Source organism: Cuculus canorus, chromosome Z, assembly GCF_017976375.1.
Source record: "Cuculus canorus isolate bCucCan1 chromosome Z, bCucCan1.pri, whole genome shotgun sequence".
NCBI classification, from domain to species: Eukaryota; Metazoa; Chordata; class Aves; order Cuculiformes; family Cuculidae; genus Cuculus; species Cuculus canorus.
This window is the reverse complement of record NC_071441.1, coordinates 6406820-6434809: the sequence shown is the minus strand read 5'-3', so window position 1 is coordinate 6434809 and position 27990 is coordinate 6406820. Positions and strand designations below refer to the sequence as shown.

The 27990-nt window shown below is 41.0% G+C and overlaps 1 protein-coding gene across 2 annotated transcripts in view; it reads right to left on the bottom strand.

Moving 5' to 3' along the window:
- Nucleotides 1-6253, bottom strand: part of PARP8 (poly(ADP-ribose) polymerase family member 8) — a 125416-nt gene extending 119163 nt beyond the window's left edge. For both annotated transcript variants that reach the window (XM_054054887.1, XM_054054886.1), the window contains exons 1-2: nt 5873-6253; nt 5324-5378 (exon numbers count right to left, since the gene is read on the bottom strand). In XM_054054887.1, the coding sequence (XP_053910862.1) occupies nt 5324-5378; nt 5873-5963 (146 nt within the window). In that variant the 5' untranslated portion in view covers nt 5964-6253. The remainder of the gene's footprint in view (nt 1-5323; nt 5379-5872) is intronic.
- Nucleotides 6254-27990: the final 21737 nt, after the last annotated feature.

Here is a 27990-nt window from a genome sequence, read left to right as displayed (position 1 = left end):
TTGAACAATCTTCTAGCTATTTTGAAATAGGAATAAACAGACTGCTAAGTACAAGCTGCGTATATAGCTTTCACCTCTCTATTACTGTAGTAGAGGTAGATTTTAGGAATGTAATTACATATTTAATAACGCAAATACAAAGTTAAACAGCGCTATCAGTAAGAGAAGATGAACCGTACTTGCATCAGCCCTTCCTAAGACCTGTATAAAACAGATTCCACCTACGCTAAAACCGCTCAGAGTAATGGATTCCATAAAAATCATCTTCTCATCTTCGTACTTTCATGGACACTCTCATCTTCGTACTTTCATGGACACTCTCATCTTACATAAGCCATGCCTGCATCCAAAAGGAACAGTCCAACCTTCTCTCCCCAAACCTTGCATAGCCAGTAAACACACCGCCACGCAATGAACTCAAACAGAGGAGCTAGGTTTAAACTAACCTGTGCAAACCAGGCTGATCTTAACTAGATAATTTCATAAAGGAAACTGAAAAACGAAGTAGTAAATGTTCAGAAAACTGTTCCCTTTTGATGCTTTCTGATGGACACAATTCTATGTTTCAGTTTAAAAAAGGTTTTTCAGTTCTCTCTCTCTCCTTTCTTGCTACAGTATATATGAGTTGAACACAAATTTCAAGATAAAACACAATCAATTACCTCCAAACCATTTTTCTTCACAGCTTTTTCTGTACTGAAGCCTTTCAGCATTATCAGAAAGACACTAGAATTCCAAAATTATTCACCAAATAGATTGTCTCATGTTAGCAATTTTATAAATTCACGTAAGCAGCAATACAACATACCAGTAAAGGTGAATAACAGGTTATCTGCATTTATTTATCACCAAGTGGTTGAAAGACCTGGTGGACATAATGTGCTAGGACTTTGGGTAGTGGGTTTTGTCTCCAAAAAGAAAGCCATAAGCAATTTAGCTACTCTTCCCATGGCACAGGTCCCCAGCTGTGAAATAGTTCAGTGCTACAGTAAGGTAGGAATTAATTCATCAGTTTACATGAGAATTTCTGACACTAAAATTTAACCATTATGTATAACATCTTGAAGAGAAAACAAAAAGGCAAATGTCAAAAATCTAAACAGCCTAAGTTAAGAATTTGGCATTATTTTAAGGAAAAACAAGTAACTACTTCAAACCAAAAAAGCTTTCCTTGCCTCTTTTAGAACTGCCATTGTTACAATCATTGCGCCCAAGTACAGAAAACAGAACATGAGAGTCCGCTGTGAAAAAAGGACACTGGAATTTTGCTGACAAAATTAATCTTTCTGTTCAGTTACTACAGGTCTTATCTAGTTTCTTTACAATATGCTGCAGTGTTATATCTGTTCTCACGCACGGGCCTTATCGTCATCGCCTCTCGCTGCCAATGAGAGTGAAGTACATATTTGAATGAAGAGGTATTTCAGGACTGACATGATGCCCTCGTTTAGCCTCAGGAAAAAAAGGGGGGAGAGGGATGAGAAAAACACTAAAAAAAGGAGACACCTTTTTTTTTCAGGACAACCAAGCACTGCTTCTATGTAAACTATGTCAAATGACATATAAAGAGAAAACAATTTCAGGGCATCACGCTTTTATTTGAAAGATGACAGATCAGCAGTTCTGCCTGGTTTGCATGGATTCTGGAGGAGCAATGTTTCATGCAGGGGCAGAAAAGAGGATGAAGGAAACAAGGGAATCTTATTTTCTTTTAAAAAGAGAACTCAACTTTTTCACACTTTAATATACTTTTAAGATCCTGCAGTGAAAAGCATAAGAATTCCAGCCATTTCTGATATTTTGCCAGATGTTGTTGAAGAACAGGAAATCTTGCACAGTCACAGCACCCAAAGGAACACCTCACTTTATTAAGAAATCTATCACCCTACTTATTGTTTTCTGAGAGTGAACTACTAATTACAACCTTCCCAAAAACAGGAAGTTATCTCTGCAGTGTCAAACAACTCTAATAATTCGGAAGTGTGAACACAGTGCATTAAAACCAAAAAAAAAATTAGAAAGTACTGTGAAATACTGTCCAAAAGGATTAACTTAACTACATGGGTGAAGGATACAAATACGTTTGTACTCATGGAGATTCTTCTAACTTTTCAAGAAAAATACCGCAAATGCAGAATCTCCTTGAATCCTACTTATGCTTATCCAGAGATCATTTACACATTGATTATTTGCACAATATAATAGCTTAATATTATTTAAAGGTCAAACGTTGGAACAGGTCTATATAAAGAATAAAAAAATAACAGTTCTCAATTGGTTTCTCTGGAAACTCCGTACCTGAACAAAAGCTAAGTCATGCCCTCAGGGTTTGGTTCAGCACTTTACTGTGGGATTCACAAGTTCACTCCACTGAAGGGATAATAAATGTGCTCTCCACCATTTGATCTGCAGTGTGGTTATGTACTACCTCAATACCTGAACAGCACCAATATAGGAAGAGGCTGTAAAATCAATCCAAGCAGCAGGGAAAAATCAGATAAAAGTCAGAGAAGCTGTCTCCAAGAAGAAAAACCGGACAGAGATAAACTTAACAGTTAAAGAATAAACACAAATAAACCTTACGTTCTCATCATAACTGAAGCAATACCGGTACGCTGACTTCTACAGACTTATAGATTTACTCAGGATTAGGCTCCGAGCTTATAAATTAAGACCACTGATAAATCGACTTGACAAGGACTAGAGGCGACTGGGGTATGCAGAGGAAACCCCTCAGAGACATTTAACTTGCTAGTATTGTCACCTGCCTTTATACAAGGTTAAGATAAAGAATCCTCCTTTTCAAACAGCAAATATAGTGCTTTCCTTCAAGGGTTTCTGCTCTTTTACCTAACCACTGTGGCTAAAACAAAGCCATTATACACACACCCCTAAAGGAACATCTAAAGGAAATAAAGCATGCAAGAGACAGATCCAAGCACGGCCAGTGGGTGCTCAAGTGCTGTAATCTTCCTTCCACACTATTTCTACTCTTATTCACTTAAATCTGTTTCTCAAACATCCATCCAGTCAACACCCACCCCTCTGATCACTGCTCAAATGCCTATGTTGCTGTCGGTTCACGAAACAAAGTCTTCAGGCTGAATATCTTCAGTAAGTGGACAAGGCCTGTTGGCCGATACTCATCTCTATGACCATAAGCTAACAGTGTTTTTGTCAATTAAGTACAATTCCTGAGTGCAGCAGTCAAAAAATGGGGTCACTGCTCAGGAAGTCTACAGCTGCAGCAGTGGCAGCAAGAAAAAAATCATGGTCAAACCCAAGAAAAAGATCCTTATATATAGCCCTGTGCTCTCCAACGCTGTTACTACACACAAGTCACTCCTATTGACCCTGTAGTAGAGACGTGTGCAAATACTGCACACAGGGCAGTGTAGCTGCTGCCCAGCCCAGCGCCTTCTCTAAGAATAAACCATGAACTCACCTTCAACGCGAGAAACAGTTTAGCTCTTAAAAGTCAAGGCATAGGTTTTTCATTTTACGTACTTCACAGGAGAACTTACTACCATAAACCTGCCACTCAGTACACCACCGTACACTATGAATGTCGTAAAACGTCTTTCTAAATCACAGTACAAACAAGTGGAGAACGTGAAAACCTTCTCTCAAAAGGCGTTTCTTAAATGTTCTTAAAATATGAAAAGGAAAGTGAAAGTTGAGTATGCTCTAAATTACAATCCACTTTCACCAATTTCTGTAAATGTAACGTTTGTTTCTCAATCCAGTTTGAATTTACAAGGACCTGAGATTAGTTCCCAGTCAACTCCTAAGCAATTACTGACCCCAGTTAAAATTCACAGCTGGAGGATGTAAGGCCCTGTTCTGTCCCCCCCTGTAGAAGTGACGTCTTATTTTGACATGTATAACCCAGTTTGTTTCCCTGCAGTTATGCCCCTAGGCATTTTACTTTGTTCAAGTTGGAAAATGCAAACAACAGACAGGTTTCGCTTCCTGGTTTCTTGCTGCAATACCTGGTTTAGAAAACACTGCAAAGTAACTTTCAAATTCAATCATTTTAATTACATCATCCATGATAGATGTTAGGTAATGTCACTGTATCGAGCCTTTCAAATTTGTCTTTTAACACCGGACCAAGACAAAACATATACTAAAACCCTACATAAAAGAGTATATTAATAGCAACATAAAGACACATTGATTCTCAGATACTGGGTGAACTATTCCACTCCACTAAAAATTACCGAAATAATTCCTTTTCTTTTAGTAAAATTAGTAAACTCAGTAAAATTTCCTTTAGAAAATTCTTTTCTTTTAGTAGGAAGGAGCAGCGTAGTGAGGTGGGAAAGCATTTTTCTGAACAGTCTCACAACCTGGGAGCCTCGTCCCACAGCCTGAAGCATGCAGAGGGGAGAACCAATGGCTTGGGAAAGGTTTGTAAAGAATACAGTACTTTAACCTGACATATACCGGGAAAGAAAAATAATTGCCAAAGACATCAGACAAAGTGAGGGAGGACTTGGGGGGGGGGGACAATATTGAAACAAAACAAAAAAAAAAAAAATTTCTTGTCGAGTCTAATAAAATTCAGCTAAAAGATAAAAGAACAACACGAAGTATTCTGTTAACGCCTTATTAAGTTAAAATAACTAAGAGTCAGGAAAACAAGAAGGATGCGTGATCAAGCTTTTACATAGACTCCCATTTGAAAACAGACAAACACAAAAAATGCTGAAATATAATTAAAAAATGTGTACAGACACAATCCAGTTTCTATCTAGAAGCTCGGAAACACTTGGAAATATTATTTAAACTAACATTCAATAAAGACCGGTTTTAGCCTTCTAAGCTAAACAGACATTTCACTTAATGTCTCACGAATTTGGTCCATCGCAGACCGTCATCTGTCATAAGACTAAACATGGCTCTCACGCAAGAGAATAAGGTGCCGGTGTGAAATTTGGCCTCTTTGTTATTAAAATCTTGAATTTTTACACATATGGACTATATTACACGTGGATATTTTTCTGTAAGTTTACCTACAGCCGCAATTCTATGTGTAAGTCAGAAAAAAAAAGGAGAAAGAAGGAAGGTCTACAGAGCAGCTCTGGGAGGAATGAGCCTCTAACAACGAGGATCACCTTTCCGATCACCTCCCTCGACACTTCCTCAGTTTACATTAGCACGAACGCAGATGATTTACTGACCCTCCTTACAAAGGGAAAGGAAACAAAGCTGCCACGGTATTAAACCACCGCAGATCACTGCCAGCAGGAAACGAAGGGAGTCGTTACTGTGAAAAAAAAAAAAAACCAACAAAAACCAAAACCAACCAACCAAGTACCTTTTGGAGCCTCCAGTATAGGTGAAGGTAAAGGTGGAGTCTGAATACCTGAAATCTGAAAGACAAAGAGCCGCGTTACTACAATTTATCTTTTATTTTGGTCGAAATAGCCGAGGATTTACAGTCCGGCATCGATCTACCGGCACGGCGGGAGGGGGGAAACGGGGGGGGGTCGGGGCGAACCGGAGCAGATGCGGCATCTCCCCCCCCCCCCCCCCCCCAGCCCCTCGCAACAAGTGCCCGGTGCTATGGCAACGGCAGGGATTTCCATTGTCAGAAATGGCAACAGGCAGCCGCCAGCCGGCCGGGAAGGGTTTGCCCGGGAAGGAGGAACGCTGGGATGCGGGGATGCGGGATGCGGGGATGCGGGATGCGGGGATGCGGGCGGGTACCCGCAGCGCCCGAGCACGAAGCACCGGCGCTGCCTCCGCGGGCTCGGCTGCCCTCAGACGCCCTCGGAAGGAGGAAAGGGGCTGCGGGAGCACCCGCGGCTCCCGGGAGAGGCGGCGAAGGGCAGCTCCGGGTCTGACTCCCGGGAGAGAAACTCACCCGCAAACAGGCAGTCCTTCTCCGCCTTGCACTTTTGGATCACGACGTCGATATCCTTCTGAATCCTCTCTTGTCTTGAACACATCCCCATGAAATAAATCCCAGGGGAAAAAAAAAAAAAAAACACCAAAAAAACCAAAAAAAAAAAGAAATCCCCAAACCACGGCAGCCTTTATTCCCACCCCCCCCGTCCCCGGCGCTGCCAGGTTTTAATGTTCGGTCCGAGAGACGGGCTGGCGAGCAGGAGCCTCCCCGGAGGCCCGGAGGGATCCGCTCTGCCGGCCGAGGACGGAGGAAAAGGCGGCGGGAGGCGATGTTGCATGCCCAGATGTGCCCGCCCAGATGTGCCGCCGTTGCCGGCGAACGGCTCTTTCCTCACAATGGAACCAGCGGAGGGTGGCGGCGGCGGCCACACGGGATCCCCCCCACCTCCCACGCCCTCTGGGTTTTTTGGGGTTGGTTGGTTGGTTTGGGTTTTTTTTTTTTTTTTCTTTTTCTTTTTTTTTTTTTTTTTGGAGGAGGAGGAGGAGGAAGGGAAGGAAGAATTAAAAAAAAAAAAATTAAATAAATAAAAAGGGAAGGGAAGAGGGGGGGGTGCCCAAGCGGAGCGCTCACATCCCTGCCCCTCCCGGCAGATGCCGAGCGGCTCCAGCCCCGGCAGCAGCGCCCGCACCCGGTCCCCGGCGGGGCCGGCGCTGCCGCAGCGACGCCGGGCGGAGGCGCAGACCCTCCCCTCGCCCCGGCCCCGCACGTACGGCCCCGCGGCTCCCCCGGCGGATGCGCAGAGCCGCCCGGGATGCCGGCGGTGGGGATGCCGCCGCCTCTCAGCGCAATGGCCCAAACACCCCTTGTCCCGGCGGTTCCTTCCCAGCGCGGCCCCGGCAGCTGCCCCCATCCAACCCCCCCCCCCCCCACACTCCGTCCGCGGGGAGCGCCCCTGCGGGAGCGGCCGAAAGGAGGAGCGCGGATAGAATCCTTTCCTAGGCTGCCTCTGACCGCCGCGGTGGTGCATCCCGCACCTCTGGTCCCCATCAATCCCCTGGCAGTCGGTAGAGTGCCGAGCGCTCCCCGATCCAAGCTGGGGGGCTCTGAGACAAGTACCGTAAGATATCGGTAAGGTATCTATAAGATAACTCGGAATGGCCAAGTCCACAAAATCAAGTGTTTTTCATCAAAGTGCAAAGCAAATAATTACTGAGCGTGAATGTAGTAGAAACAGATTTCATTAAAAAAACCCAAAAAACAGTGAATAAACATCCACAAGATTCGGTTTCGATGTATTCATCCAGCTCCAAACAGCTTTCATGGATTATTCACTATCAAGCTGAGTCGTTTTAGGGGTTTTGGTTGTTTTTCTTTCTTCATTAAGCAAGCCTGTATTAATCACGTATTGTTGTTTTCAAACACAGTGGACAAGCATGATCATTTTCTTATTTTAGCTATTTCCAAGTGGATATAGCTTTCAAACACAGTGGACAAGCGTAATCATTTCCTTATTTTAGCTATTTCCAAGTGGAAATAGCTAAAAAAGTGAGCGTAAAAAGATTCTCTATTTATCCCTACCTTGGTAAGATTTTGTGTCTGAAGGAGGGAACAGAAGGGAAATTGCAAGCAAAAACAGTGTTTGGAGGCAACAAAAAAATCTATCATGTGATAGGACTTTTCCTCTAAAGAAATAATTGATCTTTGAAGGGAGATTTCCAGGTGACGTTTCAGTGCTGTTCGCTAAATTCTGTTCTACTGCACCAAGACTCTTCCAGGGCAGGATACATAACTTGTCACTGTAGTCAGAAATACACTGTCATTCTGTCAAGTTATGCCAGCTTGGTCATCGAGTGATGCTTTTCTAGGTTTTTTTTTTGGCTATTCAAGCTACAACATCAGCAGCCATGTTTGCTGCCTTCCCCTTAATCATAGTTAGAAGATGTAATCAGAACATGATTTGTTCCGGTTGGGATTTTGGTCCTGAACCTTGTAGAGAACAATCTCTACTATCCGTCTCATGTGGATCAGGAAGGGGGGAGGTTATCAGATAGTTACAGGGTATTTATTCTGACAGTTCTGCTCACAGCTTATTCTGACCACAGGGTTCTTCTCAGTTTCGTGTCAATTAACACAATTCTTGACTGCCTTTTTAAGCCTCAGTCCGTTTTCCTAAGGCTTGGTAACGGTGACTTCTTGAAAAGACATACAGAAAGATGACTCTGCCTTCAAGAAAGCTGATATGTTTGGTATCTGGTTTCACAGTATCAACTGAACAGCACAAGAAATCTGGAAATATGGTTGTTTATCTATTCCATTTATTGGGTTTTTTTTATTGTAAGTGGTTTTTAAATTTCTAGATTCTTGGCCAGTTTGGCCCTTGACTAACTGGTGACTCTAGTACTGTTACAGCAGGAATGGCTGATTTCAGTGAGGAAAAGCTAGATTATATATTGAGGTCATTCTGTTGATCAAAATACTTTAATTGGAAGTGTTAGAAAATCAAGGTGTGTCTTTACAGTTGATCCCTAAATTTGTAAAGATTGACAAGCTGCTAATGTCCTGGTACCTCGGCAACAGTGTCTATGGGTGCTGTAATCCCTGTAGGGTTGTACACCACACACCCCTCTTGAAGAAACTCTGAGGAGCTTTTTGAGCAACCTCATGAGCAATAGGACTGTTGGTGTTGGAATTAACGGTCTCGGCTTAAGGGGAATTCAGTGTATGCCTTTCCCGTTGCTTTTTTTTCAGTCTTTAAGACTGGCTCATGTCATGTGTAGTTTTGTCTGAAGCTCAGCTCAGCTCACATTGTACTCAACTGATTACCCAATTAAGTAGAAAAGAAGCACAAGTAACTTTTACTTTTGTATTTCTGGGAACCTAGTAACGTTTACAGAGGTGTAACCAAGGTAAAAATGAAAGTGAAATCTGTGGAGCTACACTATCGTAAAATTTATATGAGAAGATCGTCTCAAAATATAATGGGGAAAACTACCTGAAGAGAAAGAGACACAACACAATGAATATGTTTCAATAATGTGTGAGCAGTGACTGAGAAAGTTATTGAGGAAATGCAGAGGTCAGCCAATTTCTTTTCATAGGTGGGTTCTGCCTCCTTCAGAATAAGCAGATTTATTTCATTTTATGCCAGAAAAAAAATCCCTCCACCTATTAGTAATGCTGTTAGAAATGTTTTAGTAAGCATCAAAACAGGCTGTTCTGTCCCAAAGTATCTTTTTCGTATTTTTTTTTTTAACAAGGTGCTATTGACATAAACAAATATTGACTAACGTAGCGGCTTTCTGTAATGAGGTGACCACAGCAGTGGACATGGGTAAACCGGTGGATGTGATCTATCTGGACTTCTGTAAAGCCTTTGACACAGTCCTCCACAACATCCTTCTAAGTTGGAGAGACGTGGATTCGATAGGCAGACTGTTTGGTGGATAAGAAACAAGTTGGATGGTCATATTCAGATAGTAGTGGTCAACAGTTCAATGTCCCGATGGAGGTCTGTGACAAGTGGTGTCTCTCAGGGGTCCGTACTGGGACCGGTGCTGTTTAATATCTTCATCAATGATATAGAAAATGAGATTGAGTGCACCCTCAGCAAGCCTGCAGATGACACCAAGCTGAGTGGCGCAGTTGCCACTCCGGAAGGATGGGATGTCATCCAGAGGGACCTGGACAGGCTGGAGAAGTGGGCCTCTGAAAACATCATGAGGTTCATCAAGGCCAAGTGCAAGGTCCTACACCTCGGTCGGGACAATTCACAGTTTCAATACAAGATGAGGGATGACGTGCTTGAGACCAGCCCTGCAGAGAAGGACTTTGGGGTTGCTGGTTGATAAGAAGCTCAATATGGGCTCTCAGCGTGCGCTCACAGCCCAGAACAACCGTAACCTGGGCTGCATCCAAAGCAGTGTGGCCAGCAGGATGAGGGAAGTGATTCTGCCCCTCCATTCCTCTCTTGTGAGACCTCATCTGGAGTATCGTGTCCAGTTCTGGAATCCTCAACATAAGAAGGATATGGAACTGTTGAAATGGGTCCAAAGGAGGGCTACGTGGAGGGCTGGAGCACCTCTGCTATGAGGACAGGCTGAGAGAGTTGGTCTTGTTAAGCCTGGAGAAGTCTCCAAGGAGACCTTATAGTGACGTTCCTGCACCTGAAGGGGGCTACAAGAAAGCTGGAGAGGGACTTTTTACAAAGGCTTGTAGTGGTAGGAATAGGGGGAACGGCTTTAAATTGGAGACGGGCAGATTTAGACTACACGTGAGGAAATTCTTCACAATGAGAGTGGTGAGACACTGGCACAGGTTGCCCAGGGAAGATGTGGCTGCCCCATCCCTGGAGGTGTCCAAGGCCAGTCCAAGGTGTCCAGGAGGAGTCCTTGGGCAGCCTGATCTAGTGGGAGGTGTTCCTGCCCATGGCAGGGGGTTGGAACTGAATGATTGTTAAGGTTCCTTCCAACTCAAACCATTCTATGATTCTATGATCCTATATTGGAAGTCTTAAGAAAAATATAAATATGCAGACAATGTGATATGGCATCTGTCTGATATTTCTGATACAGGAGAATATTCAGAGGGGCAGAGATAAGTTAAAGAACCCAAACTGCTCCAAAACACGAAAAGGCCATCAACCCTCCAAAAGTACAGCAAAATCCTGTCTCCACTTTTATGTGCTCCAGACAAAACTACAGTACAAAACAAACTAAACCTCTGCTTTGCCTCCAATTTCAAGGACTATTCGCCGGTCACCAGTACAGCAAAGCTCACTGATGTAGACAGTGAGCTCTGGGAGATGGAATGCTCAATACCATTGCACTCTTACAGCATAAAACATAGTGCAAGCCTTCCAGTAAGCTTCCTAAAAATTACAGTAATTTCTAAGTTTCATTGTGGCATTGAAGTCTGAAAACATAGGCACTAAGTTGTGAGAGATATAGCAGCAATGCGTGGTTGTTCCCACCAACAGAGAAGTGATAGAAAGCATGAAAAAAGTTGTGCTTTCAGCTTTAGTATAATTTTTACTAGAATTCCACTATTAGCAGTTATGATCTAATATTCTGGTGTAATAGTGAAGTAAATACTCAGAGTTTATAGTTAATTTTATTTAAGCTTATTCCAGATGCTTATTTAGACAGATGCCAAGTAGCTATCGTCTACACTTTTGGTCTCAGCTGTCCATCCCAGTAGTCAATGCCACTCTGTGCAGCCATAATCCTTGGCCAAAGTAGTCCTTAGCAAAATAGAAAGCCACTCAAATCATGGTGAAGTTATAAATAGATTGGTTTCTTTGGGTCATCACTGTAAGTCTGTGATGACTTGGATTAAAAACACACTGGCATGGTGGACCTAGCGTGATTTAAGGGTGAATTTCACTGCAATTAAAGCATCTTAACTAGTTTTTGGAATGGGTTAGCAATGATCCACTGGTAAGAAGCCGTTGCTTTTTAAGAAAGAATGACAGTTAAAATGGAATTAATAACATGACTTAAAATACTGCTTAACTCTTAATAACAGCTTTAAGTATTTTTGTGTGATAAAAAATGAAGAGATTACTTAGGTTACTGTATGAAACAATAGCTTTAACAAAAAGTAGCTTCAACAAACAATGTGCTTGAATATGTCCAATCTTCAATAAGCTCTTAAAAATGATTTGACGCTGTCTCATCTAGGCTGGGGAGAGGGGACCCTTCAGATAGCATATTTTAACAGTACATATTTTATGTGTATTTTTTTGAACAGCAGTGGAGGAAAGAAAAATAAAAGCATTTAAGTCATGTGCCAGAGGTCCAAGGCTTATTTTTTCAATTCAGTGTTGAGATTTCCAATGCAATTTTATTATTCTTTTTTTTTTAAAAAAAAAATATTAAACAGCAGCAATATCTCAAACATACAAACAAAAGACCTCAAACAAACCAAAAGGAGAGACAGGTACTATACACAGATATGTGGATCGCTATGACAGTGACGTCTAACTTTCCATCAGTTCAGGTACTCATTCTTCCGGATGTCACTGAGGCCTTAAGCCCTAGCCAAGTCTATGGCTGCTGGCATGATAAACATTCCTAACACTGTTCAATAAATCATGCGATCAGAGTCCCAGTGACACCACAATTTATTGTAACACCTTCTAATGATGATTTTAACTTGTTAAATCCTATTCCTTTTTCTTTTCCTCACTAACTCTTGCACCATTAAAACCTTATATTTTTTTTCTCATTATTCCTTCCTTTCATTTCTTGTTTCTATCTGTCCTATCCATTGAGTTCCTCTTATCCATCTCACTCTTGGCCGCTGACTTTATGAGCGGCTCAAGGAAAAGGGCTAAAATGGAGCCTTCTCTACAGAAACTGGAGCTTTATGCCAGGCAAGCAAGATTATTTCTGAAACATTTATACATCACTTTTTGATGTCGGTCACATACAAATCCAGAAAGGTAACTCTCCGGTTCCTGCCACCTCCTGAAGTGAGTTGCCTCTTGCCAGCATCCTCGTTATTTCCATCAACTGTGGGCATTGGTGGCTGCACAGTGGCAATGCTCAGTAAGGCAAGTAACAGGGCGTCCATCATGATTACTCTGCAGCCACGTTGCAGGAATATTGCTCTAGAAGTTGTGAGTTGCGAGTATGTACTCATAGGATGATGTTAAGTTGATGCTTACTGTCTCTGCAGCTGTCTCTGGAGTTACAGCCTCAGGTCAGGCAGTGATCAGTGTTGAAGGTACTGAGCGTGACAAGTGGCTTCCCAATCAGCCTGAAGCACCAACCTTGGCAGAATTTCAGCTCCATTTGTTACTTCACTCTGGACTGTGGTCCCTTTACAATTATTCCAAATTCCCTTCCCAAGAGCTTTAATTCTCTTGTTCAGTGCATAGAGATCTTGTGTGGTTTAGCTATGGTCATGAAGTATCATAGAATCACAGAATCACCAGGTTGGAAAGGACCCACTGGATCATCGAGTCCAACCATTCCTAACACTCCCTAAACCATGCCTCTCAGCACCTCATCCACCCGTCCCTTAAACACCTCCAGGGAAGGTAATTCCACCCCCTCCCTGGGCAGCCTCTGCCAGTGCCCAGTGACCCTTTCCCTGAAATTTTTTTTACTGATGTCCAGCCTGAACCTCCCATGGCGGAGCTTCAGGTCATTCCCTCTTGTCCTGTCCCTGCGCTTACAGCCTGCAGACACACATAAGCACTGCTAATAATTCAGATTTAGTCTCAAATGATAATGTTTAGTGAATGGCTCAAGGGTATGCAGGCTGTTTCTGAAACTGAGTGTTCAACTGAAACAGTTGAACTTTTTACCTAGCAAATTTCTCAATTGCCAATCAAATACATGTTTGAAAGGCCTTAAAGCAAAACTCCTATGTTGCCTATATCGATTGCAATTTCTTATTTGCAAGTAGCCAGAAAGTACTCAAACTGTAAAATAACTTCCTTTGCTAAAAATTCTGCCTTTAGTCCATTTTCAGCAACAGTAAATATGATCCACCACGTCACCATCTGTTATCAGGTACCAATGCATTCCTTCTATAACAATCTCCGTTGTAGCCAACCTGTGCCTGATCTTAGCCAAGAATTTGTCACCTCAGATTAAAAACAATTGTCAAGTACTCTCAGTTTAGCTGGAATTTATAAGTTATGGAGCACTCAGCACCTTGCAAAAGTAGCCCTTAGAACTGTAGACTAAATCAGTAGACCACGCCTCATGTACGCTGCAGGGTGTGCGAACTGTTCTGGTCTCTGACCAAACTCTAAATGAGAGGCTGAAAAAGAGGGAATATTATCATACACAGACTTTCATCCTGCTGCAACTACACTCCTTCCTGTACCCAAGCAAACTCGTTAGCGTTGGCTCAGCTATTGCTGCACAACCAACTGTGTTTAACCTCACAGATGTAATTAGATTTGGGTGACTGCAATAGTTCCCTTCAGAAGACTGGAACAGGGGGTTTATGCAATGTTCATATGTGTCTTCTTAAACCAAGGCACGCTTTAATCTTAAAGAACTAAACATAAAAGAAAGTGACATTTACAATAATTAAGGAGCATATGCAACTGTCTCATCTGACTCTTACCAAAAGCGTCCCAAGCCTCCGTACAACAGCCTAACTTTCAGACTCCACGCTGGTGTCTTCCTTCAGTCGCTTTCCCACAGTCTCCTGCCCAGTGCCCCCATCGCTAAGAAAAGGGATTTGGCTTTTTAACTATTTATAGGCCATTTTTTATGGTTGTTTCTCAGCTGGCAGAACAGTTGTGTAACCTGACAAGACCCAGAGTAGGTATTTTTCTTTATAAATAATATCTCAGACATTGTATTTAACATGAAACTCACACAAGAGAGTACCTGGTGTGGGAATTCTGTTATTTCTTTAGCTGCCAGGAAACATAGCCAAACATGTACGGTATTCATGTCGTTGACCATATCTTCGGTAGTTATCCTGACAATTTGTTTACAAGTGATGTTCATGATCACTACAAGCCACCCATCCCTTGGTTTCCCTGTTATCCTAATCTTGACGTACAGTGTGAACCAACAGCATCCAGAATGCAGAAGTCACTCTTCACTAGTAAATTTCACTAGTAAAATTATTAAAAATCTGCAGTCTCTGCTATATCCCAAGCAGACTGGAACAATTTAAAAAATCGTAGGTAAAAAGTCTGTGGAGCTGGAGATCAAAACTACCGAAGTATCTGGAGAAACAAATCCCCCCCCCTCCCCGTCATGTATTTGCTGTACTTTGTACAAAATCATGCTTACCACATATCAAGTAGATTTCTTTCCTTTTAAAATAGTGTGCTAATTTCAGAAGGCTTTTTCAGTCGATGACCAGCTTCACACGTCCAGCGGCGAGACTGCTAGCTGTATACTAGATGGAGATGGGTGCAATAGAAGGAGCGGCAATGAAACAAAGCCTGATACCCCCTCAAGGACATATATATCAAATGCAAAATTGTGCGATATTTACAACAAAACTATCTGTCTGAGGTAATCTAAAACATGGCAGGGGAGGGGAAGAGAAGAAGGGGAGGAAAAAGGTAGGGGAGTTAATAAAAAAGTTCAGAAATAACTAGGAGAAAAGGAGTAAGATTGCTTTTACTTGGAAGAGGAGAAATACTTAACTACTTGGCTTGATTTTTTTTAAAGAAGATCATGTCAATATTCTTGCTTCTTACTAAAAAAACACTGTCCATGGGTATTAACAATTAATAATGAAGAACTTGCTTTTGCAAATCAAATCTATGCTTTCAGCAGGAGTAGTCCCACTGATATGAGCGAGACAAGTTATGAATTAAAACTAAATGGTTAGGGTTTTTTTGAACACAGGTCTTAGTTTTGCCACATCCATATTGTGATTTTTAAAACCCATAGGTTTGTGTGCAGCATATAAATAAAAGTTGCGTTTTCTGTAACTCTGGTGAAGCTTTACCTATTCCAGGAATATTATTTTTGTATCTTTCTAACAGTACTAGTCAAACTAATATTAAAAGCAAGTCTCCTTAACTACAATATATTCTTAAAAAGGATACTAAAATAATTCACTGTTATTGTTGAAATGATTCATAAATGCCTTTGTGAGGAAGGAAGTTGGGATATGCCCGTTAACGCAGCAATGGTGTAAGGGTTTGAGCGTTCACAATGCTATCTAATTTCCTTCTCTGATACACAAAGCATGCAATAATACCTAGGTTGTATCTTAAAAGTAAAATAAAGATACCCTATGGTAGGCAATTCCACTACCTTAGCCCAGACAACTGCCATATTACTTCAAGCATGCCAAAAAAAGATTTTGGATTAAGTGTGTTTTTAAGACTTTCTATGTGACCTTTTTCTCTTTCTTCTTCTTCCTCAATTCTGCTTTGATTTTTCTCTGAAATGAGATCTAGGCTGCCAGCAGTGAAGTAACCCATTTTACAAATCCCATTGAAGTCCCATCTGTTTTGGTTGAACTTTGTATTTATTTTGTCCCATCTAACACCCATAAACACTAATTAAATATATTCTAAAATGTAAATGAACTCTCTTGTGACAATAAAGTTGTTTTACAAGGCTTACAGTGCGTTTATACTAAAGCTCATGTACTAAGAGACCAATTTCTTCTAACATTCACAACATAAAATATGTACTTGTGTAAATAGACTAACTTAATTATACAACTATCCTTGCTCTGTGGGAGCAGCATAGAAAAACGGCCACAATTGAAACTAGGTCGTTGTTACTCATTTCTAGATGTATATTTTAATTATTATTATATTTTTCATATAGCATTTTAGATTTGATGCTTTCCTCTTTTTCTTCCAAAATGATGAAAACCATAAGGCCAACACAGAAAACATAGAAAATATTTCAAGGGTGAAAGAAATATCCCATAAAATAATTGGGTGAAAATATTTCAGCAAACTTTTCTTTACACATTTGCCATACCCCGAGATCAGTTGTTAACATGTCCATCGTTGCCTTTAAACTATTTCAGTTTTATAGAGATGCTGTATAAGGTTTCAGTGTTCAAAACAGTGCTAAAATGTTTCATGAGGAGATTTACCTTAGTTTTTGTGTCTTGCTGATTTTTTTTTTGATGCGCTACAGAGAGTTCTATACTATCAACCCTATTTTTAGTCTCTTATTAAATTTATTTTTGATCTTCCTACATAATTATTTGAATTCTGTGGACTAAACAGGTATAGCTCTTTGCAAAATATTTCATACTGACAAGAGAATGCTAGAAGAGAAGTACAGCTGGATAGACTCCTAAAATACTCGGCACTGATTTACGTATTTCAGTAAACTCAGTCACAAGAACAGATCTGGGTAAATAGTTTTTCCACTGTTTGTGGAAAAATTTACAAATCCCTTACAATTTGGCTACAGTCCCATCCCTTGTACTTGCTTGTTTAAAAAAAAAAAATACTCAGGAAAATTGCGTTACTGGATGATGAGTCTGCTATCAGTATTAGTATTTATATTTGAGCCAGGAAATTATGCTCATCTGTTTTCATGGTCATGAAAGACACAATATTATGTATCATAATTCTAACACATATCCTAGATTAAGTATTATAAATTACTAAAAATTGTAGAGTCAACAGTCTTCAAGCAATACATTACTTGATGCTCCCATAAAGGTGTTTAATAATGAAGAAATGATACACAGAACCATAGAGTGGTTTGGATTGGAAGGGACCATAAAGGACATCCAGCTCCAAACTCCCTGCCGTGGGCAAGAACACCTTCCACTGCATCAGGTTGCTCAAAGCTCCACCCAACCTGGTCTTGAACACCTCCAGGCATGAAGCATTCATGACTTCTCCGAGCATCCTATGCCAGTGCCTCATCACTCTCACAGTAAAAGATTTCTTCCTAATATCTAAACTAAATCTAGCCTTTTTCAGCTTACAACCATTATTCCTCTTCCTATCACTGTACTCCCTGATAAAGAGCCCCTCTGCGGCTTTCCTACAGGCTCCCTTTAAATGCTGGAAGGCTGCTATAAGGTCTCCCCAGAGCCTTCTTTTCTCCAGGCTGGACAACCCCAACTCTCTCAGCCTGTCCTCATACTGGAGGTGCTCCAGCCCTCTGATCATCTTTGTGGCCTTCCTCTGGACTTGTTCTAGCAGATCCATGTTCTTCCTGTGCTGAGGACTCCAGAACTGAAACAGTGTTCCAGGTGAGGTCTCATTAGAGCAAGGTACAGGGGCAGGATCTCGACGTGCTTCTTTTTTTCGACATGCTGCATCAAAAGAAGTGTTTTGATGCAGCCCACGATACATTTGGCTTTCCAGGCTGAAAGCAGTGTTGAGCCAGCACCATCAGCACCCATCAGCACCCCCGAGTCCTTCTCTTCAGGGCCGCTCTCAGTCCGTCTGCCCAGCTTCTAATCTTGCTTGGGATTTCCCTGACCCTGCTGCAGAACCTTGCACTTGGTCTTGTTGAACTTTATGAAGTCCCACCTCTCAAGCCTGTAAAGGTCTCTTGAAAAAAAAAAAAAGAAAGGTAAAAGAAAAGAAAGATAAGAGAAAATCAAAGAAAAGAAAGAAAAAGATCAAAAAGAAATCAAAGAAAAAGGAAAATCCTATGTGTTTTATATCAAGCTAAGCTTATTTTTGTCATCTGTTTTTGTGATTGATAAAGGAGATAGAGAAGTTCTGGCCCATTTAATATAAAACTGATCTTTCCAACCTGAAACTAGAAGTTTTATTTTGAGACACTCATTTGTGGAAAACCAAGAAAATTGCACTATGAAGAAACGTCCTTTTACTTTGTAGCTTGCAAGGCCCGAGAAGACCTCATGTTGATGTCTCACTTCTTGGCCTCTTGTCATTTATTGAAGTATTTTATAGAAGGTGAAACAGCTTCAAGAAGAGCACCCCATTCTAGAAAATTCCCTCAGCTCCTAGCTAGAACACTTGGCAGAAGTCAGGTTTGGTTTTGTTCCTGCTTTGAGTGTAACAGAGAAGAATGAACCTTCAGTTCCATCGTTTGAACAGTCACTGAGGAGGATTCAAGGCCCTTTTGGTTTAGACAAAGAGAAACGTCTTTACAAGCACAGAGCAAGAGCACTTGTTTAAGAGCTGGGTATTTATGACACCATTTAGAAGCACGAGATGTAAGTCTCCTGAGGAGAAAAGAACTCAGTTCAACTTTCTCATATCTGGAGTGAAGCCATATTACTCAATGAGGGCAAAATTATTTTCTGATGAGAAAAAAATACTATCCATAAAATTAACCAGAACAAATAATTCAAGATCTTCCTTAGAAGACATTTCTGTTACTTCATAAAATGAACAGTTGTTCATATATTACTCTGATACTCTCCTAAGAAGAAATAAAGAGTAAGTAAGAAGGATGTCCAGGAAAACAAGGTATGGTTTGAGCAACTCTTGAGTTTGGAAATCCATAACTCTGACAAAAATATTTGATAGACATAGTCATTAATGTTCTCTAGGGCCATGTTTCTCAAATGGTCAAAATATGATCAGTGAAAATGGCTGTAAAATAGAAGATTTTTAAGCATACACACAAGCAGGGGAACAAGCACAGAGAAAAGAACATAAAAGACTAAGCTTTGGATATTAATTTATGTGTGAATGCAAACAGCAGACACTGCAACATGCTATGCAAGGTAATTCCTTCATTTCCTCTCCCAAAACGATTATGAAAGTTCACAGATTAAGTTAAAGCTTCCACAGTCCACTCACCTTCTACCTCTGGCTGTGCATTTTAAGCACCTTTGTTAGACCATCATCGGTCCTCGTGCAAAGCCACAGTGAGCTGTTACAGGGAATGAAACAAAAGATTAGGTACACGTAAAACTTAGTTTTCAACAAGATCAGCTCTTGAAGAAGCTAATTATACAACGGTACATTAAGCACCATGCTGGTTCAAGGGAGGGGACAGGACCACAGCAAACTCCGCTGATAGGCTGTAGCTATTTTGGAAAGTTTCCCAAGACCAAATGTGACTTCGCATACACTGATTATAGTCAAGCAGCAGCCTACTTATCCCTCGCACAGGCAAGACCTAAATCTTAAAGTATAAACCATAAACCTTCTACGGAAGTACAGAATATGTCACTTCACATCAGGGGTCCTAAAAAATGCCAGTTTTGCTGTACTGCATGAAACACTTGATGTGTGAAGGACACAGTAACTCATCACAAAGTGCAGCTTTAGAAAACAGAAGGCCAAATTACAACGCAATAATCTCAGTTAGTTCTTTACTGCAGAGGTGACAAGGATAGCACATACTTAAAGAGGGGGAGGCTGCTGCGTGGGTAAGGACACAAACTAATAAGGGAGGAATGCTCACCATGATAATGTCAACCGCAGTCTCAAAACCATTTTGCAGATAGTCTGGGAACAGATTTGTGTGTCCCAGTTTATGAGGGCACAGAGCCTTTAGTTAAGCAACTGCCTCTTTGCAGCCTGGAATAACAAATGTCATTGTTCTATCTAAACAGACACCAGCATTTTTGATGAGGTGAACTTTCCCAATGCATGATCCATAAAAGCAATCTTTGTTAGAACTATCCTTCACTTCTGTCCTCCTACCCAGGCAGGAGTGGTGATACTGTCCAATAAATTATTTTAACACCACTTGTGAGGAATATAATTCTGAAAAAAATATTGCAGGAAAAAAAAGCCATAGTTACTCTCCATATAAGCATTTGATCACAAGTTCAGAAACTCATTTCCTTTAGTAGCATATGGCCCATTAAATTCCTTCACATTTTAAAATTATGTATTGTCCTATGGCTGTATTATATTTTAAGAAAGTAATGTAGCATTTCTAATTCTTCAGAAAGAAATGAGTGTGGAGACATATATACTTCTACTCATTCTTTGTCCACTGTGGTATTCAGCTTTAGTTTTTATTCAATGCACCCAGGTTATCCTGAAATGTTTTTACTGATAAAAACAGTATATTGAAATAAAAAATCTTCCAGAGAATCCAAATAGTGATGTATTTTATGTGGCCTTTTGCAACTTCCTTGAACTATTCTATGTGTTTATCTTCTTATTTACATCCAGAAATAGCTAGGAGAAAAGAAGTAGGTTTATGCTTCATAGCTTCCTATTGGAAATGTAAAAAGGATTTGAAGTGATAGAATTTTCTAAGTCCCACGTAGGTATCTTAGTGTGTCAGCAATCACAGTAAATAAGACGACATCCAATTGAGAAGGAGCTGTGCTAGGTGTGTACCACTGTCCTTTTAGCTGTGTGTAATCTGAACTACTCAGATATCTGAGGCCTTTTATGGTCATATTTTATTATTTTCATATTATAGTCATAATATGTTTTTGAAAGCCAAATATTGCCTTTTGGCTATACAAGTACTTTGGGTCCCAGGACCGCTCATCACGTTGATGAGTGCAACTTTGTTTATTTTGGGGTGTTCTGGGAGATGGGAGGGAGGGCTTTGGGAAGGGTTAACCCTTGGCAGGGTTAAATACAACAAGTGAACAAGCAAGGAAGTGTGATAGGTACATAAGCCACATGAACAACAAAAGTGGATGGTTTACTTTTAATTTTAAAGTTTCCTCCTATCAGGTACATTTTTCCTAAGCAACTGTGCTTTTACAGCAGATGCTGAGTTCTAGATCATTTCTTCCAAGAAACATTCCCCTTGCGTCCACATCAGTGTGCAGATCACTGCTAAAGCAAATATTATTGCAGCATTCGGAGATGCTGCTGTAGTAGCTGTAGAGATAAGGCTCCTGTACATGGCCTCGGCTGCTCTCTCAGTAGAAGGAGGAAAGCTGTCTCTCCTACTAAAGTGCATGTATATGTTCTGAAACCGGTTTCCCCATCTGACTAGCTGCAAGTGTCATGAGGTAACCAGAGCTTGCTCCTCTGCTGTGGCTGGAGGTGTCCCCAGAATACCTGCTTCTTTTTGCCTGCAACTGACTTTGGTTTCTTACACTTTTCACTGTTCCTCTTGTCTACCAGGCAGCAAGCTCTGCAAGCCGTTGCACAGAAGACTTATAAACTCCATTATGCAAAGAGATTTCCTTCAGTATTGGGAAGGGGAGGAAACAAAAAGCAAGGACAGATTTTCTTCAAAAGCCACAAACGTACATTCATACAGCTGAAATATGCAGTAAAACAAAGGCACGGACAAGGCAGTTGCACAATTTCTAGGCTGGTAGAAAATACATTGGAGGCATAGCTGCAGAAAGAAGTTACAAATACGCTTTTTGTTTACAGCCAAAATCAGTGCTTTGAGGTTAATAAAAAAAAAAAAGTCTCTTCTAGAAACTGAAGGACCAGACGGATTCTGACTGTCTTTTGATAGTGTCATAGTTTAAACTCGATACTCTAGTTTAACTTTAAAACTTATACTATAGCATTTCATTGGTAAAGTACTTCTATATTAACTTTCAAATAATAATATCGTTGAATATGTCAATGCAAATAGACACCTGTGACAGCTCTACTCCCACTCTCATCCCTAATTTAGGTGCAAATTCATAGCGTACGTATCTTCCTCTCTAAGGTCGTACTAGTTTACTTGCTCATATGGTTGGGAGATTTCCTCTTTCTGAATTAGATCATTACAACTTACTGCTATTTTCTGTTCTGATAAAGAGAAAAAATCACTCCTGGGTATTTCAAGAAACATGACAACTTGTAGTTTAAGCAAAAGGACAGATTTGCATTAAACTACCATCTTTTGGTTAATAAACAGCCATCCATATATACAGACTGTACTGTACTGGGTTGCAATAGCTGTTCTGCTTAATAATGCTGTAAGGCAGCCTAAATTAGATACAAACACTATCCAATTTTGAGGCACATGCAAAATTTATCACTGGCAACTGTTTCTGAATTTTATATAAGGTTGACAGTACATGTTTCATACAATTCAGTAACACAATCTTAAAATGAATAGATTTTAAGTATAGATCATGGCAAAGAGTTATAATCTAAGAATGTGTTGACAGGAAAAATGAGAGAGGAGACTGCAATGGATAAGACAGTACAAAGACTAGTAACAGCGTAAAAAATAAACCAGCAAGGGATGTCTTGCTTATTTATTGTTTTACATTGAAGAGAGTAATTTTCACTCTGTAGTTAAATTAATATGCCTGTTCCAGAAATTGCAATCTCAGATCTAATGCCATTCTGTTCATCCCTAAAAATATGGCTGATTAGGGGAAGAAATTAGTTTACCAACATTATTTACTCTGTCACAGTAGCAAATACTTTATTCCATCTCTAAACTGAATTATAAGCAATTTCACTTGGTGAAACAGAAAAGTCTTGAAATTATACTAGAGATCATTAAAATAACCCACTCAAATTACCCTTGGATCTGAAAAGGCATTTAAATTTTTGCTACAGCAAGGTTTATTCCACCATTGATGGTGCAGAAGTCTATCCTCAAATGACCATGATGTATTGCTCAAAACTGATGTAATCATGTTATAGGCAGTTTCCAAAGGAAGTGATTGGAGGGAGGGGGTCCTATGACTCAGTTAAACTCTTCTCTGTATCTTCACATTACAGTACTTGGAATTATTGATGGTCTCCGCGTTACCTGAGAATTTTGAACATAGTTATTGGAAAGGACTAGACATCTTCAAAAGCATCAGCCAGTCAAAGTCCTTACATTAGATAATGTATTGCCCTCTCCAAGTTTTCCCAGTTTTGAATGATTATATTTATGTTATTTTACTGATACTTTCTCAAATTATGTGAAAATAAGTCTGGTTGATTTTTAACATAGTGTAGGAGATGCACTGGATTATAGGACAATTAACACTGTGTGCAAACTTAATTGTATTCTCTGAAACTGAAATGCCATCTGCTTTTGTTTAAAATAGTTCTGCCACTATACCTTGTTCTGCTTTTTACCAAGGAGCCTCAGGAAGGAAAAGTAATTTTTGAAAGGAACATTGCAACTAGAAGACACTATTTAAGAAATCACTGCTGAGCCCTAAAGAGGCACAAACTGATTACAAATGGCATGCATAAAAATATAGGCAAAATGCTGACTATTGTACATGAGCAGCGGTCACTGAGTCTTAAAAGTAGCAGGCGAGCAAAATTATACATACCGGTGTATTTTTTACTTCAAGAATTGCCAAAATAATAAAATTACAGGTAAGATTATTTTACTTCATTCAGTTATATGTTGTTAGCAAGAATTCACTGCTGTAGTTCAGAAAAAAAGAATCATTATTATAGGAACAAAACCTACCATATTTCTCCTTGGGCATTTTATCTTTAGATAAAATGAAATACCAAGATCCTGGACTGTTATCAAATCTAGACTTCCCTGAATGAGAATAAAAGAGAACATTTAAAGACTGAACTATGTAAAAGTACTTCAGTTTTGAGGAGATTCAGAACGACAATAACAAAAGAGTTTGCCTGTCTTGAGGCAATGAAAGATTCCTTTTTTTTTGAATAGGTTATTACGTGAGTCCTTTAGAGAAAATGTAACCCTAAGGAGGTATGTAACAATCAAACCACAGCTAGAATGAACCTGGGGTAGATCCAGGGAAGAGAGAAGTCTGTCATGTAGGCGTTCAGAGAGGAATTATCTACTCAGCCTGAAAATACCTTACCTTACAGACACTCGCAGGGTGCCAGTGGCTGTGCCTTTGATGGCTGTGCCTCAAAAGGGACAGCTTTGCACATCATCCATGCGTTTTGAAGGGGCTGAGGTGCTCAGCTCCTCCAGCCACACTGCACTATCATCCATGCACCTGCTTCTGTTTTGGGGTGGATTATTTTATGCTACTAAGAACCAGCTCCTAAGGGGAGCCAATGCCCTAACATTGGTGCCAAACCGGACAGCCAGGGAGCCAGAGTTAACGTGCAGCAGGTAGGATGCTCCCACAAGAGAAGGAGCTGCTGATAGCCATCCCCTCCACCAGGCATTCCCTCAACCCCAGGGAGGTGTCCTGAGCACATCTCACCTCACCAGCAATGCCAAGCTTTCCTGTTCAGTAACTGTGTTCCAGGGGCTGGGGGTAACATGAGAGGGATTCAACTCTCCAAGAGTCTTTTCCTGGTCTTTGCTCATGATACTGAAAATGCTGGCAAATAAAACTCTCTAAGACTCGTTTTGGAGTTCTAGAAAGCGAGCATCCTTTCTCAGGCCTGGGCAACACGCGGGAGTGATCTCCGTCAATCATGTGCAACAAGACAAAGGCTCCTTACAGAATATATTTCCCACTTGCATGCATATGTATAAATTTTCCCAGAAATCTTACGCATATTCTATTACTTTCCTAATTTTAATGTCTAATTTTAAGGTGTAATTTTAATGTCATGAAACCTTGCAATAGTCAAAACTCTTGCTAATTTGGAGCTGGCCCCAGCTCTCTGCTTGACTTTGACTTTTCAGGTAAGACAAAAACTCCAAAAAGAGGTGATTACAGAAGAGACATCTGTTCAGCACATATTATGCTTCACACAATATGTTAACATTTTCAAAGAAAGAATAGTGCCTGAAAAACACCATTTTAAAGAAATAGTGCTCTCAGAGAAAGAAAACATGCTATCAGAGGGACATTCTGTCTAACTTTCAAAAACTGCTTAGATGAAACTTAACTGTACTTTAGCTTAAATCAAAACATTGCACTTTGAAATATTCCACTTTACAAAGATTCAACATATTCCACATATTGTATAACTCCAAGGTCTGTTAATAATTAAACTGTCATTAGAAGAAACACTTATGTAACAATCAGAGTACATCCTACTCCACAAACAGCACCATTGCTTGTCACATCGCTTGCCTTGGTGACCAGTCCAGGGTCTTCCATGCCTCTATGTCTTCATGGGCTCTGTGACAGAACCACCCCCTATCCTGCTCTGACCAGGGTGGTCACCTCCTCAAAACGAGAAATACAGATGCACTCGACAGAGCTATGTGGTCACAGTGCCCATCAGTAGCTCTGTCAGAAGCAAGAGAGGCTGGAATGCTGTCAAGCTGCAATGGGGAGGCACGACCCTAGAAAAACATACCAAAAGCACTGCCCAGGCACAGGGGATGATGTGCTTGAGAGCAGCCCTGCAGAGAAGGACTTGGGGGTGCTGGTCGATGCGAAGCTCAACATGAGCCATCAATGTGCGCTCACAGCCCACAAGGCCAACCGTGTCCTGGGATGCATCAAAAGCAGCGTGGCCAGCAGGGCGAGGGAGGGGATTCTGCGTCTCTGTTCCTCTCTTGTGAGACCTCATCTGGAATACTGTGTCCAGTGCTGGAATCCTCAACATAAGAAGGATATGGAGCTGTTGGAACGGGTCCAGGGGAGGGCTACGGGGATGGTCAAAAGGCTGGAGCACCTCCCATATGTGGACAGGCTGAGAGAGTTGGGATTTTTCAGCTTGGAGAAGAGAAGGCTCTGAGAAGACCTTTTAGTGACCTTCCAGTACTTGAAGAGGCTACAGGAAAGCTGGGGAGGGACTCTTTACAAAGGCATGCAGTGATAGGACGAGGGGGAATGGGTATAAACCGGAGAGGGGCAGATTTAGACTGGACATAAGGAAGAATTTCTTCATGATGAAGGTGGTGAGGCACTGGCACAGGTTGCCCAGGGAAGCTGTGGCTGCCCCACCCCTGGAGGTGTTGAAGTCCAGGTTGGATGGGGCCTTGGGCAGTCCGGTCTAGTGGGAGGTGTCCCTGCCCATGGCAGTGGGGTTGGAACTGGATGATCTTTAAGGTCCCTTCCAACCCAAACTATTCTATGATTCTATGATTCTATGAAAGAGGGCAGGTGGGGGCCAGGCAGAAATTGCTGGTGGCCTCCAGACCTGGCCAGGTGGGACTTGACGGGGCTCATGTGGGGTGGGAAGAGGAGGGCATGGTTTCTGCCACTTCATTTGTTTTCTGCCTTCTGACCTGTGAGGAAATGCTTGCTTTCAAATTTGCAGTTAGGGATGCTGGATTTGGTAAAGAGTGCCAGGAACCCCTCAGGACTGGGGCTCAGCACCATCCCCCCACTGCCCGGGCTGCTTTGGCTTCCCAACACAGGACTAAAAAATGTTTTCACTACAGCAAAAAACATGAGTTGATACCTACTGCATAAGACCTTCATGTTGAAAGTAAAATTTGAGATACAAAGTGAAATGAAAAATTGGATTATCAACACAGTTTCGAGAACATTTACTGAACAAATGACATAAATGGGATTTAGAGTGTTTGCCGTCAGTCCCTAGTGAGTGCTTTGACTACATGGCCACAGATTCATGCTTCCTTTTAGTCTGTGTCTTTGGCTCACTTAATCCTTAATTATGCGGTGACAAATATAAGAACTATGGCAGAGTGGGTGGGGATGTGTTGGGTTAGGAAGTAAGGGATTGGGCTGGAGCCTGCCATGGTGAAAAAGCAAGTCCTGTCTCAGTGCCGCCTCAACAAAGGGATTTTATCCCACTCTGGATGTTGAGATGTCCTGCCACAATTGCTCATTCATCAAGCAGTTTAGGTCAGGGTCAATCTCTAGGACAGACAGATATCGTACATCTATTCTAAGTATAAATGTAGAAAGGGCAATTTAGTTGGGATGTTGGTATCAATAACTCTTGCCTTAAGAATGAGCTTTCAGTGTCTAGTTCTGTACTTTAAGGACCCTATTAGAGAGACAAAGGCAAATCTGCTTTACCTTCTTCCTTAAGGAAATCAATATCTTCTGAAGTGTCCTTAAAAGCATAGCTACTGAAACAATGAAAATATTTCACAAACAATGACAAATATGTACAAAAATAAAAACATTCTCATCATTCTTGGACCTGGAACAGAAGGGAATCTGTTAAAAGGACAGAGCTCTGAAGAGTGTCGGGACAAGCCTGAGGGATAGCGGAGAGAAGAGACAATCTCTTTCTGAGGGGGAAGAGGGTGAGCCTTGAGAATATACAAATGATGACAGACTACAAGCATAAAAACATAGGTAAACTGCTGACTGTAGTACTGAATAGGCTGTTCTAAATCCAGCATAACGATAGGTAAGCAGATTTTCATGTGCAGGAGTACATGAATTTCTCACTCCAACAAAATAAACAATTGAGACAAAATCTAGAACAACATTTGGATTATTAACAGAGAGAGAGAACTTCATGCAAGCAAAGAGAGGAAAAGCAGCACATAAGTCTTACTCTGAGATGTAACTGTCCCAAGCCCCAATTTTTCTCACCATGAAGGGAAACGGAGGAAACATTGAATTCATGGAGGTATGGGTAGGTACAGCAAAGAAAAACCAGAAATAAGTAGGTCACGAGTTTATACATAGGGAAAAGCATGCAAAGAAACAGTGAGACATACAACAATAACTCTTTTTTCCCAAAAGTTGTTTCCCTAGATTTCCCACTGGTTTAGCTCGATGCTGTCTCAAACATAAGCACCTAAAGATATTTAAGGTGCAGTGCCAAACAACCTTACGGATCTGGCCCACACTTTTGCTTTGGTTTTGCCTCTTTAAAATAAATGAAAGCTCTTAAAATTTTTCACAATGTATTTATCAACATCACCATCCAACTCTGGAAGTACCAACTACAATTAGATAACTAGGGCTTTGCTTTGGTAATTACCAGATAACAGGGATGCCCTCAGTAGCATTTAAGCAGATATTCCAGGATTAACTGTAGCATTCAGGTGTTTTAAATAAAGCACATTAAT